The sequence below is a fragment of the Oncorhynchus mykiss genome, chromosome 8 (assembly GCF_057628025.1).
Source record: "Oncorhynchus mykiss isolate SJ-2025 chromosome 8, ASM5762802v1, whole genome shotgun sequence".
NCBI lineage: Eukaryota > Metazoa > Chordata > Actinopteri > Salmoniformes > Salmonidae > Oncorhynchus > Oncorhynchus mykiss.
The window spans coordinates 13,306,562-13,326,358 of record NC_143029.1 but is presented as its reverse complement, the minus strand read 5'-3'; the positions used below and the strand labels follow the sequence as shown (position 1 = coordinate 13,326,358).

Below are 19,797 nucleotides of genomic sequence, written 5' to 3'. Positions count from 1 at the left end.
GGGCTTCCACCATTTTAATGTGGTCAACTGGGTGAGACTTCCAACTTCATTGGCTGATCCCTCCTGGTGACCCTTTTGGTGTCATGTCCAACCGGGTCATCAGGATGGATCAGCCAATCGTCAAGAAAATTGAGTACTTCAAAATGGCATAGCCTAAATGGTGCTGCCCATGCTGTCACAGAGGCTATAATGCAGTGGTTCCAAATTCCGGTCCTCCAGTACCCGCAACAGCACAGATTTTTGTTGTAGCCCCAGACAAACGTGCCTGATTTAACTCATTGAGGGCCTGATGATTAGTTGACAAGTTTAATCAGGTGTGCTGTTCCAGAACTACAATAAAAATGTGTATCGTTGGGGATACTTGAGGCCCGGAGTTGTGAACCACTGCAGTAATGAAACAGATACAAAGACAATTCCTCTATCTAGCTCTATGCACTGCCATTGGATGCAACGAAACCACCCGACTTTATAATCTGACAAATCCCGTTCAGCCGTGTTACAAGTTCAATCACTTCAATGTATATTTGTCTATTGTCTACGCATCAATTATAATGAAGCAATAAATCCCCCATCCAAATTAACATGACAACATGCATTAGCCTACACTTTCTATCACCGCTTTATATTTAACGCTGTAGGGATAATATGGAAATGCTATCTGGAATCCTTGGGACGTCCCTACCGCATTGAAGTTGAAATGTACAATGGTTGGGGTTAGGATGTCCCAAGGATCCCGGTCCGGATAGCACGGACCAATCAGGACGGGCAGCCACTAACCTATTGGTCAGTTCATACCGGTTACATCTCCAAAACATCTGCTATGTGGATGTCTGCCAATGAGGGTCAACGCTTGATCTGATAGAATCAAGGCCTATATTTAACTTTTGATAGATAGGTTTTCAAATAGGCGTACTACAATTCCCACAGAAGATTGATATTAAATTCTGCCGCCATCTGGTGACAACGTGTCGCTGCTACTCAATGCGAAAGAAAGAGCCATAGTCCTGTGGTTTTAGAGTAGAAACATATGGTAGACTTTATTTTTTATTTAAAACCTAGATAAGGTCAGTTATTACAAAACAGGTTCCCCACACAGTTGCATGTCACAGAGATTGGAATGGTACACTCTGACAGAAAAGGCATCAGAAAAGACTGGACCTACAATAGAGAACAGACACGTTAAAGCAAACACCCCTGACCCACATACGCACACACTTCATCCAGCCACGTTTAAATCTGCAGAAACCAGACTATCGGCAATCTGCCACCATCTGGCTTCAAAAATCCACATCTCTGCCTTTAACAATACTCTGGGAAAAAAATATATGGCTCATTTCATTACCTTTTTCTACATCGGCATTATCTATTAATCAATTCTCTATTCAGACTGGAAAAATATGTTATACTTACTTAAATCTGTGCCCGTTTCATCGTTCGTTTCTCTAAACTCATTTCAAATACTTACTGTAAATAGGTTGTATGGCTGCAGTTCTTGAATGTGCTATAATAACGGCTATAACATTAAGCTTCATGTATTCAGATACATATACCAAACACCCGAAAACACAAGACCTCATGATAGTGACATTCACTCAAGTCTCCTATGTAGAGACTATTAACACAGTCCTCTCTCCATAGCCCCCCACCCACCCACCCTCCAAAGCTCACCCCCGACCCCCTCTTCCTTACAGTTTGCACCCCTATGTTGGCAGCAGTGATGAAAGCACATACAAAATAGACATCTTAAAATAGCCATTTAGCTTCTCGAAGTGCAGCACAATCAGAAAGGTTATTTTCAAGTCATTTTCTCCCCCTCCTATATTTTCATACATTGAATATCACCCCCCCCCCCCCCCCCCAAAAAAAAAAACTTTTCTCAGTTAAGAAACTAAATGTGAAAGGATAAATTCTTTGATCAGACAAAAAAAGTTTACCAATATACTGTGGTCACACTGTAACATCCCAAAATAGTCTTAAGTTGAAATATACGTTTTCTGCCAAAGGAGAATTTCTGGCATTTGAAGTAGTTTTACTGTATATAGATTTAACATACTGATGAGGTTTATCTCTTTTTTTTTTTGTGTGGCTAGTTTCTCAAGCCCCTCCTCCCTGTCACCCCCAAGCCCCTCCTCACCCCCAAGCCCCTCCTCCGCGTCACCCCCAAGCCCCTCCTCCCCATCACCCCCAAGCCCCTCCCTGACAGTTCTCAGACGGCCTGGAAACCGTTACAGAGTACAAAATGGAGTCCTGTGTCATTTGGCAGTCTTGACGCCCTTGACATTCTCTGCGGTATCCATGGCGACGACAGGGTCTTCATGGTCCGTTGCAATGACAGCGGTGCCCTTCTCCTGGTTTTCTTGGTGATTGTTGTTGTTGCTGTTGTTGTTCTGGAGCCCGTGGCTGTTGTTCTGCACCAGAGCCGCAGCGTCGCTCAGCTTCAGCTCATCCAGCTTCTTCCACAGCTCCTCCCTCTCCTGCTCCTTCTTCTTCTCCCTGGAGAGACACAAGCACGTTACGGGCGCACGGACGCAACGTCACGCACAGACACATGTCACGCACGAACACACGTCACGCACGGACACACGTCACGCACGGACACACGTCACGCACGAACACACGTCACGCACGGACACACGTCACGCACGGACACACGTCACGCACGGACACACGTCACGCACGGACACACACAAGACACTGTCAGACTCGACTGTCCTTGAAAAAGGCTAGCTAACAGAATTTATGTAATCCAGTGTGTTGTACCATGCAGCTTTGTTTCCACGCTTCATAAATTATACCTGACTAGTTATTGTAATAGTTTGTGAACACTTTGTTCGGGCTGCAGAACAAGAATGAATATAAGAGCTGGAGGGAGCTCACTCACCGCTGTCTGTCTGATTTGTAAGAGGCTGTCAGCTCGTCAAATAGTGTGCTGTTCATCTCCATCAGGGTCTTCAGCACGTTGTAGACCAGAGCTACAATCGTCCTGGAAACACACAGGGGACAATGGCATCTGACTTAAATAGATCCAGAGGATATTTACCGGCTCTCAGTCAATCCTACAGTAGCAATGTTGAGATTAAATAACTGGAAAAACATTCCTTTGGTATTTCAGTGACAGGATGTTGGAGGACACATGACATTGATATCTGGAGACATGACCATTTTGTCATACGTACATAGTTCGTTAGAGAGGGATAACATAAGACCCCAACCTCTACGCCAACTATAGGTAAGAGAGTTCAGTATTAAGCATGGCGTTTCTTGTTAATGCTTTACCCTGAGGGGCAAAGAATTTGTTCTTAACTGACTTGCCAAGTTAAATAAAAGGTCAAATAAAAAATGAGTTGAGAACCGGAGAGTGGCATACATACGGGTTCCAGTGTTCTTTGGAGATTCTGTACAGGCTACCAAACATGATAGGCAGAATCTTGTCGATGTTCTCCTCAATCAGGCTCAGGATGTACTCGTTGTTCCAGAAGTAGAGGGCTCTCTCCGCTACCTGTTGGGATCAACAAGAAATGAGACGGGCTGGCAGTAAATGACAGGAACATGTTACGTATAGGGCAGCCATTTTCACAGCTCCACTGCCAGATTGAAAACCCATTTAGAGAAGTGCAGGAAAGCTCCTTGAGGAGGTCATTATGAAAAATGAAAGGGAAAAAAGTACATGTAGCAGTAAATGGAGGAGCAGAAATAGCCTTAATGTACTGTATGAGGAACCACCTGAAACAAACTCAGGAAAACGTCCCAGATCAGGGTTAGCTGGAGACGCACTTTTATTGATACCATTTGCTCCACTAGGAGCTAAAAGTAAGTTGAAGGTCAAGGAAGTCAACACTGTACCTGGAAGTGGGGGTTGGCCACACATCTGGAGATCTGCTTGAACAGGGGCTCTTGGATCTTCTTGAACTGGGTGGGCTCAATGACATCCAGGATCTCCTCCATTTCCCCCAGGTACATCACCTAGGACAGGTGGGAAACAACAGACACATGAGGAAGTCATATGTTCAAGAGAACCAGGTAAACTGTTCAGAACCACACTTATGGTATACAAGGTACAGCATCTGTTAGCGTGTTCGGTGTCATCTACCAGTCATGACAGACAGACATACCTCCTTCTGGCTACAGGTTTTGGGCCAAAACTTCAACAGCCCCCGAATCACCTGAGGATTGAACAGATGACACTAAGTTCCAAGGAAATACCTTTAGTTTTTTTTGTATTTGTCTTTAGTCAACAAACCTACAGTACTGTACATAGGTCGATAGTGCTGCAGCATTTTACATGCCATTTAGCTAGGTACCATATGAACTATTCATGATTTTGGACTCAAACTTGTTTGAGAAAGCTAACATTGTTTGTCCCCTACATGAAAGGTGCACAGATTCCTAGCACACAACAACATTCCTACAGCTCCAAGGGAGAGCAGGACCTAGTGTCCCGACGGTAGGACAACGTGACGAATGTTAGTTGGTTAGAGTACCGGCTCTGTGAGGGTGGGGTCCTTCTCCAGGAACTGGACGACACAGTAGGCCAGCTAAAAGGAAACAGAACAGGTAGTGATATTATTTACTTACTGTTAACAGAAATGTGGTACGTTCCCAATGTGGTATGTCCTGTACACAATACTATCAGAGCTTTCAAGTTCATTCTACGGCCACTAGATGGCACTGTTATCCAAGGCTTTTTTTCAGAGCGCAGTTCACTTCAGCTCATGAGAGTTATGCTAGTATCTAGGTCATCTACTGTTCACAAAGCCTGACCTGACAGAACAAAATGGGTAGCTAGGCTAATTACCATATGATAATATTGTATGAACTTATACCTAGAATTCCTTTTAAAACCCACATTATGCCAGGTACATTTCTCAGATTTAGATAGCTGCTAAAAAGAGAAGAGTTGTTGTCTAGTGAGCGTGAGTATTTCTAATCAACCCCTTTAAAATGGGTTATTTATTAATCTGGTATTAGGAATTTGGTAATCTCCCGTAGACAGACCACGTAAACATAAATGGTACCATAGATCTGTCGTGATATGACGGGCCGCGTGAGATAACCAACAGCATTAGTTCCGGTGCTTTGGACAAATCATGATTTAGCATATTTTGAATTTTGGAAGTGGATGGGACATTCGGCACGTAGTTTTCAAAGAGAGGGTGGAGATGCTCATTCCAGTTCCAATCCTAGTTCTACCTCTTCTCTTAACACGTATGGATTCATAACTTAATTGAGCATCAGTTACACATTTGGTTACCTGTGCGTGGAACAGGGCCAGTCCTTTGGCGGTATGCATGGGGATGAGCACCTTCATCAGGAACTGCTTGTGTTCCGCCTTCAATGGCAGTGCAAAGCCATTGATGATGCTGCAGATAGACAAAAACAACACTTCAATCAATCACTGCCTTGAGAAGCAAGCATTTGCAAACACACATGCACGACACACACACACACACACACACACACACAGTATGGATGATGCAGCCAACAGAACCCCCCCCCCCCCATATCCAGAATAGCTGAGGACACAGAGAGCAGGGTAGGCGGTCTGAGAAGCAGAGATGACTATTCATAGCTAGAGCCAGAGAGACATTTCACTGCTGGAACAAAAGAACACTTTCTACAAATAAAACTAAACAGGAAGAGCCACTTGCGTCCTTTAGCTCAAAAAGTGGAAAAGGCAGAGGTCAGCAGTGTGACTGGGTTTCCCAGAATTCTGTGGGGATGGGGAGCTAACAGCAGAAAAGCCTGTAGCAACACTAAAGGGACCTACTGATGTAGTGGTGAGTATATTAGCTCAAATGGAGATATTCTGGCATACGAGTGTAAATGGTTGCATGTCCTAGTTCCTTGAGCTCGCTGTGCCACTAGAGTCAACGGTGCTTGATAACAATATATGTTGATGCAGTTGATGCATGCTTGAACTCCCACCACACCACCTCCCCAGCATCCCACCACACCACCTCCCCCCAGCGTCCCACCACACCACCTCCCCCCAGCATCCCACCACCTCCCCCCAGCGTCCCACCACCTCCCCCCAGCGTCCCACCACCTCCCCCCAGCGTCCCAACACTTCCCCAGCGTCTCAACCACCTCCCCAGCATCCCACCACACCACCTCTGGACTCACCTCCGCAGCGTCCCACCACCTCCCCAGCGTCCCACCACACCACCTCTGGACTCACCTCCGCAGCGTCCCACCACCTCCCCAGCGTCCCACCACACCACCTCTGGACTCACCTCCCCAGTATCTCCAGGAGTTCGGCCACTCCGTTGAAGTGATCCGTCTCGTAGATGAACCTACCAAAACACAAACACACCATCACAATCAAACTACAAATGACTACACACTGAGTAGCGGAGCATTTGGCTCTGATAGGACACAATGGAGCAGAGAGAGAGGGATAGAGACAGTGCATGAGGATGGCCCCCTCTGCTAACATCGATGTTCAGAGTCGAATCATAGCATGTGTAAAACCTGTGAAATGTGCTCAGCCACTGACACCAGTTGTACTGTGGCTCTGACGTAGGCTTGATCATGTCCCATCTATCTACCAGGTGTCCCCAAGCTGCTGCCTGAAAGAACCTGGTTAGGAAAGCCTGCCAGGGAAACGATCACAGCAGGACAGTTTCCCTTCTCAACCAGGGCATTGACAGAAAGTAGGACAGTTCCCCTTCTCAGCCAGGGCATAGAGGGAAAGCTGGACAGTTCCCCTTCTCAGCCAGGGAATAGACGGAAAGCTGGACAGTTCCCCTTCTCAGCCAGGGAATAGACAGAAAGCTGGACAGTTCCCCTTCTCAGCCAGGGCATAGAGGGAAAGCTGGACAGTTCCCCTTCTCAGCCAGGGAATAGACGGAAAGCTGGACAGTTCCCCTTCTCAGCCAGGGAATAGACGGAAAGCTGGACAGTTTCCCCTTCTCAGCCAGGGAATAGACGGAAAGCTGGACAGTTCCCCTTCTCAGCCAGGGAATAGACAGAAAGCTGGACAGTTCCCCTTCTCAGCCAGGGAATAGACAGAAAGAAGAGGGGAAGTCAACTGACAGGAATGGGCTCCCAGGAACACAGGGAAGGTTGAGGTTAATCATGATCTCGTCCAACGAGAAACGCTAATTTTCTATTCCAGTTGAAAACGTTTTGCTACGATAAGCCCTAATGAATACGACCATGGACTTTTTAGGTGCCGAGCTGCGGGGGGGGGGGGGATTGAACTCAGTTTGACGGATACCTGTGTGGTTCCCACTGTTTACTCCTGTGAACAAGAGAGAGGGGCACTTCACTATTCACTCACCGCAAGAAGATGTTGTTGATCTGCTTCCTGATGAAAGCCCGCAACCCCAGGAACTTCCCGTAGATCCGATGCAGGACTGTCTTCAGGAAGTCCCTCTCCCGGGGGTCCTCGCTGTCAAACAGTTCCAGGAGCTGCCAAGGTCAAAGAAGAGGGGGGGGGGGGGGGAGAGAGAGAGCAAAAAGTTATTTCCTTTGCTTCCCAGTGTCATTTCAAAGCATTTCAAACCTAGAATCGAAAGTTTTGTTTCTGACTGGGCTGTGTCTCTCTCTATGGTAACAGTGGTGTTTCAACTCAATTCTATTTTACAGGCGCGGTGCAAAAACCACCTAGAGCAAAGCCATACCCAGGCCCTCTTAACAAAATTGTCAATAGATGAGTTACCTGACAACGTTACGAAAGGAAGGCAGATCCTTTTACATATGCTATTGGACTATAAAGAGATGTTGCTAATTTATCTACATGTTCCAAATAATGATGATCCACGCTTCTTTAGAAATACATATAATAATTTATCGAGCTTACAGGCAATACATGACTCAATTATTATAGTGGGAGATTATAATACGGTTTCAAGTACCTCAATGGACCGTAAAGTAAATCACACTACAAACTATCACCCTCACGCACTTAAGGAAATTACAAATATTATGGATATATTGGAACTAGTGGACATGACATATGGAGGCTTAAATACCCTGACCTAGTGAGATCTACATGGAGCAGGTTCAATCAAGCTAGTCGTCTTGATTGCCTTTCATTTTCGCTGGCAACAAACGTTTAAATAGTGCTGATAGAGGACAGAATGAGGTCGGACCATCAAATAATTGGTAAACACATTACTCTTATAGGGCGAGAAAATTGGAAATGTAATTAAAGTCTACCGGATGACAAATTGTTTTAACCAAGACAAAATCATTTACAACAAATGTTTTCCTACATAGGTACAACAGATTATTTCCATATTGTATGTCACATGTGCCTTTAGACCCCATGCAATTCAATACTAATCTTGAAAACAAAAACTATTTATGTCAAAAGAGTTCATCTTAAAAAATGAACTAGAGAAACAAACAGTACAAATAGATAGCAAAAAAGCCCCTTGATGGGAGAGCATAATATACAAGGAAATTCTCAAAAGCTGCTAATGAGAACCTTGTATCTAGCCGGTGGGGATTCCGGTGGGGTGCCCCCACCCAGGCAGTGACAATGCTGGCAACACTAGCTGCAGTAACCCATGGGGAGGGGGTCACACTCGAACATTCAGAGAGGGTGCATTTTATTGTGGCCATGTGGTGGCACAAAATCAAAGGTCTGACTGCACAGAGATGCTTGAGAATATGGTCACTACGGGGGAACATGTGTGGGTGTTTCAGGGGAAAGGGGTATATCTGACCTCCATCACCTAGGATGTGACAATGGTTAACCAAATCTCCCCATTTCTGGCCGTTTTTTATCAATTTTGCAGGCCTTCTCATTCAGCTGCAACTGTATATGCGTTCGTAAATCAAGACCTTTCTCGAGTTGGGCTCTGGGATGGTGCAACTGTTGAGCATATGGTTGTTTGTGGGAGAAAGGGGTTGAGTGTGTGTGTGTATCCCACAACTGCTGTAAAGATGTGAGGGACAATATAGGATGAATCACAATAATTGTTGGCTAAAATAATAATTGCTTGCCAAAATGTAACTTTTGTAATGACAATACTGGTAAGAGGTAACAATCCTTTGCATAAACTATCTACATTATTACAAATAAACTCTGCAGAAAAAGAAATGTCCCCTTTTCAGGACCCTGTCTTTCAAAGATAATTCATAAAAATCCTAATATCTTCACAGATATTCATTGTAAAGGGTTTAAAACACTGTTTCACATGAATATGCACCCGTGGAACGGTTGTTAAGACACTAACAGCAGACGGTAGGCAATTAAGGTCACGGTTATGAAAATTTAGGACACTAGAGAGACCTTTCTACTGACCCTGAAAAACACCAAAAGATGTCCAGGGTCCCTACTCATCTGCGTGAACGTGCCTAACACAGAACACAAACCGTCTGCGCGCATGCGCCATAGTGCATAAAGGTATTTTGTCCCCCCCATACCAAACGCGATCACGACACGCAGGTTAAAACATCAAAACAAACTCTGAACCAATGACATTAATTTGGGGACAGGTAGAAAAGCATTAAACATTTATGGAAATTTAGCTTGCAATTGCTAGCTAATTTGTCCCATTTAGCTAGCTTGTTGTTACTAGCTAATTTGTCCTGTGATATAAACATTGAGTTTTTATTTTACCTGAAATGCACAAGGTCCTCTACTCCGACAATTAATCCACACATAAAACGGTCAGTGTGAATCAAGCAGTGTGGGTGCAATAATTGAATAACATAGATTTCTAAATGCACGCGATGTGAGCAGTGTAGTCAGCCTGCAAGGAGGCATGAGGACTGCAGATGTGGCCAGAGCAATAAATTGCAATGTCGGTACTGTGAGACGCCTAAGACAGAGAGACAGGGCGGACAGGTGATCGTCCTCGCAGTGGCAGACCACGTGTAACACCTGCACAGGATCCGGACATCCCAACACCCCACCTGCGGGACTGGTACAGGATTGCAACAACTGACCGAGTTACACCAGGAATGCACATTCCCTTCATCAGTGATCAGACTGTCCACATTAGGCTGAGTTGAGGCTGAGGGCTTGTAGGCCTGTTGTAAGGCAGGTCCTCACCAGACATCACCGGCAACAACGTCGCCTATCGGGACAAACGCACCGTCGCTGGATCAGACAGGACTGGCAAAAAGTGCTCTTCACTGACGAGTCGCGGTTTTGTCTCACCAGGGGTGATGGTGTGATTCGCGTTTATCATCGAAGGAATGAGCGTTACATCGAGGCCTGTACTCTGGAGCGGGATCAATTTGGAGGTGGAGGGTCTGTCATGGTCTGGGGCGATGTGTCACAGCATCATCACTGAGCTCGTTGTCAATGCAAGAAATCTCAACACTGTGCGTTACAGGGAAGACATCCTCCTCCCTCATGCGGTACCCTTCCTGCAGGCTCATCCTGACATGACCCTCCAGCATGACAATGCCACCAGCCATACTGCTCGTTCTGTGCGTGATTTCCTGCAAGACAGGAATGTCAGTGTTCTGCCATGGCCAGCGAGTTTTATCGGTTGATCTGCTTATGCTCTGTGGGTGGCACTGTGCTCTTTTCGAAGGAGGGGTCCTGGTCTCTCGGGGGCCATGGGATCATGGGTGGTCTACCGGTCACTGGGATGACAACCCAACTCGGGATGAGGGGTTTTAGTAGGTGGAATAGTTGGGACCAATTGGAGGTTTACATAGTAGCAATGCAATTGTCATGGTACAGCTATATAGACAATCATCATGGTACGTTTACAAACATATATTATGATAAATGGAATTGAAACTTGTCTCATTATGGTAATTAGTGAAATAAGTATAGCCAGTTATAATTGTAGTGTCTTAGCAGATAATAAGAAAATACTATCAGTATTTACCTGGCTAAAAGAGAAGGAATGTATAATCTATTGGTTTACAGGAAACTCATTCAACAATTTTAGATGAAGTTTTGTGGAAAAAGGACAGGGGGCGAAATATATTTCTCCCATGGGCAAAGAAACTCAAAAGAGGTGACAATATTAATTAACAGTAATATTAATTAAATTGTGCAAATTGTCCAAACAGATCCTCAAGGTAGATGATTTTAAATGTTATTGGACCACGGCTTCTTAACCTATAATAAATAAATAATGATGATCCACACTTCTTTGAAAATATATATAACAATTTATCAACCTTACAAGCAACACAAGTCTATTATTATGGTGGGAGATTATACTATGCTTTTAAATACCTCTATGGACCCATAAAGGACATCACACTATCACCCTCAGGTACTTAAGGAAATCATGAATGTCATGGATATATTGGAATTAGTGGATATATGGAGGCTTAAATACCCTGATCTAGTGAGATATACATGGCGGAAGCTTAATCAAGCTAGTCATCTTGATTACTTTCTTATGTAATTCTCTATGGTGCCAAAAGTTTAAAAAATAATACAAAATACATAAATGTTGATAGGGGACAGAATGCGGTCAGACAGTGGGGCAAAAAAGTATTTAGTCAGCTACCAACTGTGCAAGTTCTCCCACTTAAAAAGATGAGAGAGGCCTGTAATTTTCATCATAGGTACACTTCAACTATGACAGACAAAATGAGAAAAAAAAATCCAGAAAATCACATTGTAGGATTTTTAATGAATTTATTTGCAAATGATGGTGGAAAATAAGTATTTGGTCAATAACAAAAGTTTCTCAATACTTTGTTATATACCCTTTGTTGGCAATGAGAGGTGAAGACTTACAGAAAACATTTGACAAGGTTTTCACACACTGTTGCTGGTATTTTGGCCCATTCCTCCATGCAGATCTCCTCTAGAGCTGTGATGTTTTGGGGCTGTTGCTGGGCAACACGGACTTTCAACTCCCTCCAAAGATTTATGGGGTTGAGATCTGGAGACTGGCTAGGCCACTCCAGGACCTTGAAATGCTTCTTATGAAGCCACTCCTTCGTTGCCCGGGCGGTGTGTTTGGGATCATTGTCATGCTGAAAGACCCAGCCATGTTTCATCTTCAATGCCCTTGCTGATGGAAGGAGGTTTTCACTCAAAATCTCACGATACATGGCCCCATTCATTCTTTCCTTTACACGGATCAGTCGTCCTGGTCCCTTTGCAGAAAAACAGCCCCAAAGCATGAGGTTTCCACCCCCATGCTTCACAGTAGGTATGGTGTTCTTTGGATGCAACTCAGCATTCTTTTACCAAAAACTTATATTTTGGTTTCATCTGACCATATGACATTCTCCCAATCTTCTTCTGGATCATCCAAATGCTCTCTAGCAAACTTCAGACGGGCCTGGACATGTACTGGCTTAAGCAGGGTGACACGTCTGGCACTGCAGGATTTGAGTCCCTGGCGGCGTAGTGTGTTACTGATGGTAGGCTTTGTTACTTTGGTCCCAGCTCTCTGCAGGTCATTCACTAGGTCCCCCCAGGGTGGTTCTGAGATTTTTGCTCGCGTTCTTGTGATCATTTTGACCCCACGGGGTGAGATCTTACGTGGAGCCCCAGATCGAGGGAGATTATCAGTGGTCTTGTATGTCTTCCATTTCCTAATAATTGCTCCCACAGTTGATTTCTTCAAACAAAGCTGCTTACCTATTGCAGATTCAGTCTTCCCCGCCTGGTGCAGGTCTACAATTTTGTTTCTGGTGTCCTTTGACAGCTCTTTGGTCTTGGCCATAGTGGAGTTTGGAGTGTGACTGTTTGAGGTTGTGGACAGGTGTCTTTTATACTGATAAGTTCAAACAGGTGCCATTAATACAGGTAACAAGTGGAGGACAGAGGAGCCTCTTAAAGAAGAAGTTGCAGGTCTGTGAGAGCCAGAAATCTTGCTTGTTTGTAGGTGACCAAATACTTATTTTCCACCATAATTTGCAAATAAATCCATAAAAAAAATCCTAATGTGATTTTCTGGATTTATTTTATTTTGTCTGTCATAGTTGAAGTGTACCTATGATGGAAATTACAGGCCTCTCTCATCTTTTTAAGTGGGAGAACTTGCACAATTGGTGGCTGACTAAATACTTTTTTGCCCCACTGTATATGGGGGATTGGAAAAGATGCAGACAATTACATTGATAGAAGCCACAATCAGTAATATTAAAACAACTAACGATGCATTTGAGAGACAATAAGAGCTCATTTATTTATTAGAGACAATATATTTTCAAACAATTTAAGCCAACCCCATCTGTTTCACCCCATAGTTGCACACCTGTCGGTTTCGTTGCTAAACAACCAACCAATGTATAGGAACAAATAGCAGCGTAAACATACAGAGATCCCAGTCATACCTACAGAGGGTGGTATAAAAATTAAATAAACATAATTTAAAGACAGTTTCAACTAAAACTTACTATGTTTTTATCACCAAATGTGACAAATATAGTCAACTATATGCCTGTTACAACAAAAAATTATGTTTTGTCACCTACACCAGATAGGTGCAGTGAAATGTGTTGTTTTACAGGGTCAGCCATGGTAGTACAGTGCCACTGGTGATAGTTAGGGTTAAGTGCTTTGCTCAAGGGCCCAGAGCTTCGACCTTTTTTACCTTGTGTATTCAAACCAGCGACCTTTCGGTTACTGCCCCAACGCGCTAACCGCTAGGCTACCTGCCACTACCTACTAGTCATCAGAGCCAAGAACAGACATAAATCAAATTATTTCCTGAGCTGAAATAAAAAATAAAATCACAGACATTTTCCAATCGCACAAAAAGCTTTTCTCTCAAATTTTGAGCACAAATTTGTTTACGTCCCTGTTAGTGAGCATTTCTCCTTTGTCAAGATAATCCATCTACCTGACAGGTGCGGCACATCAAGAAGTATGATCATTACACAGGTGCACCTTGTGCTCGGGACAATGAAAGACCATTCTAAAATGTGCAGTTTTGTCACACAACAATGCCACAGATGTCTCAAGTTGAGGGAGTGTGCAATTGGCATGCTGACTGCAGGAATGTCCACAAGAGCGGTTGCCAGATAATTTAATGTTAATTTCTCTACCATAAGCTGTCTCTAATGTTGTTTTAGAAAATTTGGCAGTACATCCAACCGGCCTCACATCCGCAAACCACGTGTATGGCGTCGTGTGGGCGGGGAAATTGCTGTTTAAAGGAATTGAGCGGTTTAGGATCAGTCCTTTGTACTGTAATGTTAGCTACTGTTTAAAGGAGAGGAGCGATTTTGGAATCAGTGATCAGTACTGTAACGTTACTGTTTAAAGGAGAGGAGCGGTGTGGAACATGCCACTGAGCCCAGAGGAATAGCCTAGCTAGTGCTGATGTCGGCCAGTTCCTAAAATGTGGGTTTCGTCATTTTATGAGGTTGCCAGGACCACAATGACAGGGTTGCTATTCCAGCAGAGTAGTGCCCCCGTTCCAGTCCCGCCCTCCTCCCTCAGTCTGGCACCAAGGCAGCAGCCTCCTCCATTACAGTCCAGCCCTGCTCCCCCAGCTTGGCACCGAGGCAGCAGACTCCTCTGTTGCAGACACACAGATGATACTAGGCTGCTTCCCAATACTCTTAATATCCTTTGACCTATTGTATGACCTTGTGTCATCACTCCAAATGGAGGAAGCTAATTTACAGCTAACTGCTGTTTTCACCTTTATTCTTGCAATGCTACCTAGCCTGCATCCATCAAGTCCGCTCAAATCAGTGAGGACAAAGAAATAGGCCATAGATAAGGATGTTGCTTGGTAGTGTTGGAACGTGGCCCGGACAAGACTATGATTCAGCCATGCAGGGGGCCCGGGGCCAGGGTCAATATTCAATCACCATCAGTGATCATCAAGACCCGACCAGTGGGATTTCACCCAGAGGCTAATGCATTTTGTCCTGAACTTGACCTCTGCTGTGTCTGTTATGTTACAGTAGCACTGGGGTCTAGGAGCGGAGCGAATTGTTCTGTTCTACAGGGTCATCGAAGAAGAGCCTATGATGTCTCAGAGACAAAGCTCCCAGAGGGACACAGTACTGTACGTTCGTCATCAGTCAGTCAGTCGATACGTTTCACTGTATGAATGATGAAAATATCCTGAAAGTAGAGGGCTGTTACACTATTGGTGCTAACAAGCTAAGCCAACACAGTCTAACCACCTAGCTAACGAGACATTATAGATGTAGAACAGCTCTGACCGGGTTTGTGTTCTGTAGGGCTGGGTGGTATTCAAATGGTCATACCTTCATACTGTTCCTGTACCATACCGGGGTATACAATATTACCGGCAGTGTTCCTGTACCATACTGGGGTATACGATATTACCGGCAGTGTTCCTGTACCATACCGGGGTATACGATATTACCGGCAGTGTTCCTGTACCATACCGGGGTATACAATATTACCGGCAGTGTTCCTGTACCATACCGGGGTATACAATATTACCGGCAGTGTTCCTGTACCATAAAGGGGTATACGATATTACCGGCAGTCCACACAAGGGATGTTTTTTGGACGCAGAAAACAATTTAGGGAGCAGGAATCTTGATCCAGCAGGGGTTGATTGTCTCTGCTATAACCAAGAAGTTTGATCTTGCAAGCTAGCAAGTTAGCAAACAAATTGCATAGCTGGAGCCCTGAGCTGGAGATAATCTTAAATCACATTATATACTGAACAAAAACGCAACATGTAAAGTGTTGATCCCATGTCTCATGAGCGGAAATATTTCAGAAATGTTCCATATGCACAAAAATGTTGTTCACAAATCTGTTTAAATCCCTGTTAGTGAGCATTTTTCCTTTGCCACTTGACAGGTGTGACATATCAAGAAGCTGATTAAAACAGCATGATAATTACACAGATGCACCTTGTGCTGTGGACAATAAAAGGCCACTCTAAAATGTTCAGTTTTGTCACACAACACAATCCCACAGATGTCTCAAGTTGAGGGAGTGTGCAATTGGCATGCTGACTGCAGGAATCTCCACCAGAGCTGTTGCCACATCCAACCTCCAACAATGTCAATTTTCTCTGCAAAAGGGTCATTACTGATGAGTCACGGTTGAACTGAAATTACTATTTTTCAGAAGAAGCCAATAGGTTTCTAAAAGCTACACTCAAAGTAGTTATTTTCTCTGCAGGTCTAAGGCTACTTCCTGCTGCAGATAAAAGCAGCAAAACAAAGAGCGACATTCTGCTAAACCTCAGAGAAAGTACCTCCAGTTTTATCGATAGGGAAGCAGAACAACAGGTCTCTATTTTTACAAAACCCAGACACCCACTGAGACCGGGATGGAAGGAGAATGGTGCATAAACAAAATGGCCAATTCTCATCCTGCCTGTTTATGTGCAGCTCTCTGAGAGAAGCTAAAAGAAACAATGCATGTCAATGCCTTTCAGGTGTCAGGTGAGCTTGACACTACGTGACAGAAAAGCAATCGTCGCACCCCCTGTTGTGCACTGTGTACACACTATGCACGTGTGCATGCATGCATTTGAGCTCTAGACAGACAGACTTTTAATATGGGCTTGTTATAATGCGTGTACAGTCTACACTGTAGTTGTGTGCAGTATGTTGATTGAGAAGTCAGAGAGGGAGGAAGAGAGGAAGTGGGTCTGGAGTAGCTACGTAAATAATTGGGGTGTATCCACGGGGAGGTTGTGACCTCCAGCACTTCCTCGCTCTTCCTCTCTGCCCCGGCTAAGCCTCAGTCTGTGCTCAAAGGTAAAAACAGCCCCCCTGGAGCGCTCTTCCTTTCGCTGCGTGCCAATGACGTGACGGCGCCATTTAATAATAATCCCACGTGGATGAGAATAGTTCAATCGGAGACGCGGGCTGCATCGGAAATAACACCCTATACCCTATTCAGTGCACTACCTTCCACCAGAGCCCTATGGGATTCCCTATAGGGAACAAGGTGCCATTTGAGACCGTCACAGCCAGACCCCTCACAGAGAGCTCTGCCTGGACAGGCTAACCGTGCATTAGGAGGGGGAGAACATAGAGAGAACGTACGGAGGTCGAGAGACCTCTGTCACTAAGTATTGTTGTTTTGACAACACAGGGCTTAATGGATTCACAGCATATGTCTAATGATTGGGATTAGACTTGTGCAAACAGCCTCTTTCTATAGTCAGTAGCCTAACCTGTATTATATACAGGAAGCAGAGGCAATACTGTTTAACACTACTTAAGGGTACAACATTTTGTGCTTGCGCAGACATACACAGTATACAGAGACAGATATAGGTTCAAACAGAAAGTAAAAAGCGAGGAACAAGGGAACAGAGAGAGTGTCACTGTAATTTGAATGCATGACTCACAAAAGGTTTCGGTTCAGTTCTAGCAAAGCATCTTTTCAAGTCACTAGAAGCCTTGTTCAACAGCAAAGGGTTTGTTCAGTTTCAGGATATGGGCGGGGCTGGTGAGAATAACTCCTCACTGCCTTCAGCCAGCCAGCCAGCCAGCCAGCCAGCCAGCCAGCCAGCCAGCCAAAACAGAATGCGATGAGTGTTTCCCCTGCCATGTTGTCCCACCAGGCCCTCTCCCAGTCCCCCTGCCCTGACAAGCACATAGCTGACAGTGAAGACACAAGCATTCTGATCATACCACAGCAGCAGCCACTAACCACACAATGAGCTCTGCATGATGACTATCTGTGACACATCCAGAGACAAGAAACATAGGCTACATAAGATCTGGACTCAAAGGCTTCCTTGTTAAATATCAAAACACTTTGAAAGAAAGCTTTCTAATCAAATATCATGGTACAATTGTATGTATTCCATTCTTTAGTGGGCATTCAGTAACTGGGAGAAAAACCAGTTCCCGCCGCAATATGTACATCACCTGGAAACATTTAAAATGATGCTTTAATATCTTCAAACTGATTGAATATTTGGGAGAGTACGACACCTAAGGCTTTCATGTGGATGTTTTGAGAGGAGTTTTTTGTCCAGCATCAGCAGAGCGACAGGAAGCCGATCTATGGTGACAACACTTCCGTAACTCTGGTAATGACAGGGCTGTACTTCCTTCCCCTCTGCACGTACTACACAATTTCAAAGACTACTACATTCACAGAGAGTGCAATTTCCCTAATAAATAACTATGCATAAAATATGTCCTGACAGTTCAACCTGATGAAATGAAATACATTTGGCTATAAATACACTAACATTCCCATGTGAACTGATTGTACAGTCCCTCTCCCATGTCAAGGTCTGTCTCCAACAGTCATAGAGAAACAGGAGCGAGCACTGAGAATAAAACCACAGAAAAAAAAAACAGGGCCTGTCCTCTCTGTCCCCCCTTAGCCCGACCCCTTCACCAGCCTCTTTCCGACCACAGTCCCCTTTTCCCTTCCAACAGAGTAAACAATAGGGTGCTATTTAAAGCTTCCCCATGACACCCCTCCACCACTCGCATCATGGAAACTCAGCCAGAGCACCTCGGATGCTGCAGCTCAGCCAACATTCCAGGCCATAGCGTTAGTCCCCGTTTATTCCCTCGCTCTAGGGAGAGGAGGACGGCTCGATAAATACGCACGGCACAGCCCCAGCAGGTTACCGCTGAAGAGCTCCAGCAAGGGTGAGACGGGGTCGTATTCATTAGGGCACACCGCAGCAAAACGTTTTGTAACGGAAATGTCAGGTTCTCTTCCAGTTTCAGTCTGTTTTCTACCTTTTGGTGCCGAATGAATACGACCCAAGGTGGGACGTTAAGATGGTGAAATACCATTGAGACATACTCGGGCAATCTGGGATCAGGGCATATGTGCCCTTGAGAAGCTAGGCTAAATACTGAGACTAACACTGAAGAAATGTACTCTTTGTAAAATGTTATGCTCCAAACTAACTTTCACAGGATGTAATGTTGAAAAAAAACAGGCTTTGATAACTGCCAGGAGAGATAATCAATCAAACATGTTCATTGTTTTCGGTCGGTCATACTCTGACCTTTCTGCTCTGGAGCGCAAAACGGAATTGCACATCAGTGCCACTTTTGTTCAAAGCCAAATCAAAATGACCACTAACAAAACAGATTAATCTACCAAATGATTATTCAAACAAGGTTGGTGTTTGATGTATTGTACTGGAGTCTTTTGAAGAGAAGATGTTAAGCAGGCAGTCTGAGGCTTGTAAGGCTGCCAGGTCTGTCTTCTTGACTTCACTTAGTTTGGCCTTGTTTCTGTGTGCACCCTTTTTGATCCACAGAGAACCGACAGTGACATCAGTAAACAACAGAAAATTAAAGTCTCTACAATATTTGGTAATTAATACAATAGCTTTGAACAACACTGTCAAACCAGGGGTGTATGCAACTGACAACGTTAAGAACAGAAAACAAGACTTTCTTATTGGACAAGTTCAATGTCTTGGCCCGTTTGCCTCCTAGGGAATACACACACCCCTGCTGATGACGATGTCACGTGGCCATTTGACTGACAATGGTCTGAAATCTGAGGGGATAAGGGTCATTGACAGGTGACATCAGATTGCGACGCTTACCTGCAGCACAAACTTCTGATCAATGTAGCGCTTGGCGATGCTGGGCTGAAAGTCTGGGTTCTCCAAGAATCGCAGGAGGAACTCGTAGACAAGCTGGGAAAAGTCAACGAACTAAATCTGAGCCAAATGAAATATACATATAGCGCATAATACCAGATATAACACGTGTTAAAAATAAAAAAAAAAGTAGAGTTAAAATGAGGTCAAGTTGAAGTGACGTGGTTTTACCTGTATGTGTGGCCATGAGGCCTCGAGAGTAGGCTCGTCCTCCTCTGGGTCAAAATCAGGGTTCTCACTCGGCGGAAGAGTCCGGAATATGTTGGTGCAGATCTGTGAACAAAAGGGCATTTCATGAACACACTAAAACTGCAACAAAATAAACTGACGCAAAAGCACATGGACAAACGGCAAA

The 19,797-nt window shown here is 44.5% G+C and overlaps 1 protein-coding gene across 1 annotated transcript in view; it reads right to left on the bottom strand.

Moving 5' to 3' along the window:
- Positions 1-1,010: 1,010 nt before the first annotated feature.
- LOC110529414 (serine/threonine-protein phosphatase 2A 56 kDa regulatory subunit alpha isoform) overlaps positions 1,011-19,797 on the bottom strand; it is a 75,693-nt gene continuing 56,906 nt past the window's right edge. Inside the window, exons 3-13 of the mRNA XM_090242593.1 lie at positions 19,614-19,715; positions 19,386-19,478; positions 7,283-7,413; positions 6,234-6,293; positions 5,252-5,360; positions 4,482-4,535; positions 4,113-4,163; positions 3,844-3,963; positions 3,372-3,499; positions 2,882-2,983; positions 1,011-2,493 (exon numbers count right to left, since the gene is read on the bottom strand). Of these exons, the coding sequence (XP_090098719.1) occupies positions 2,253-2,493; positions 2,882-2,983; positions 3,372-3,499; positions 3,844-3,963; positions 4,113-4,163; positions 4,482-4,535; positions 5,252-5,360; positions 6,234-6,293; positions 7,283-7,413; positions 19,386-19,478; positions 19,614-19,715 (1,191 nt within the window). The 3' untranslated portion in view covers positions 1,011-2,252. The remainder of the gene's footprint in view (positions 2,494-2,881; positions 2,984-3,371; positions 3,500-3,843; positions 3,964-4,112; positions 4,164-4,481; positions 4,536-5,251; positions 5,361-6,233; positions 6,294-7,282; positions 7,414-19,385; positions 19,479-19,613; positions 19,716-19,797) is intronic.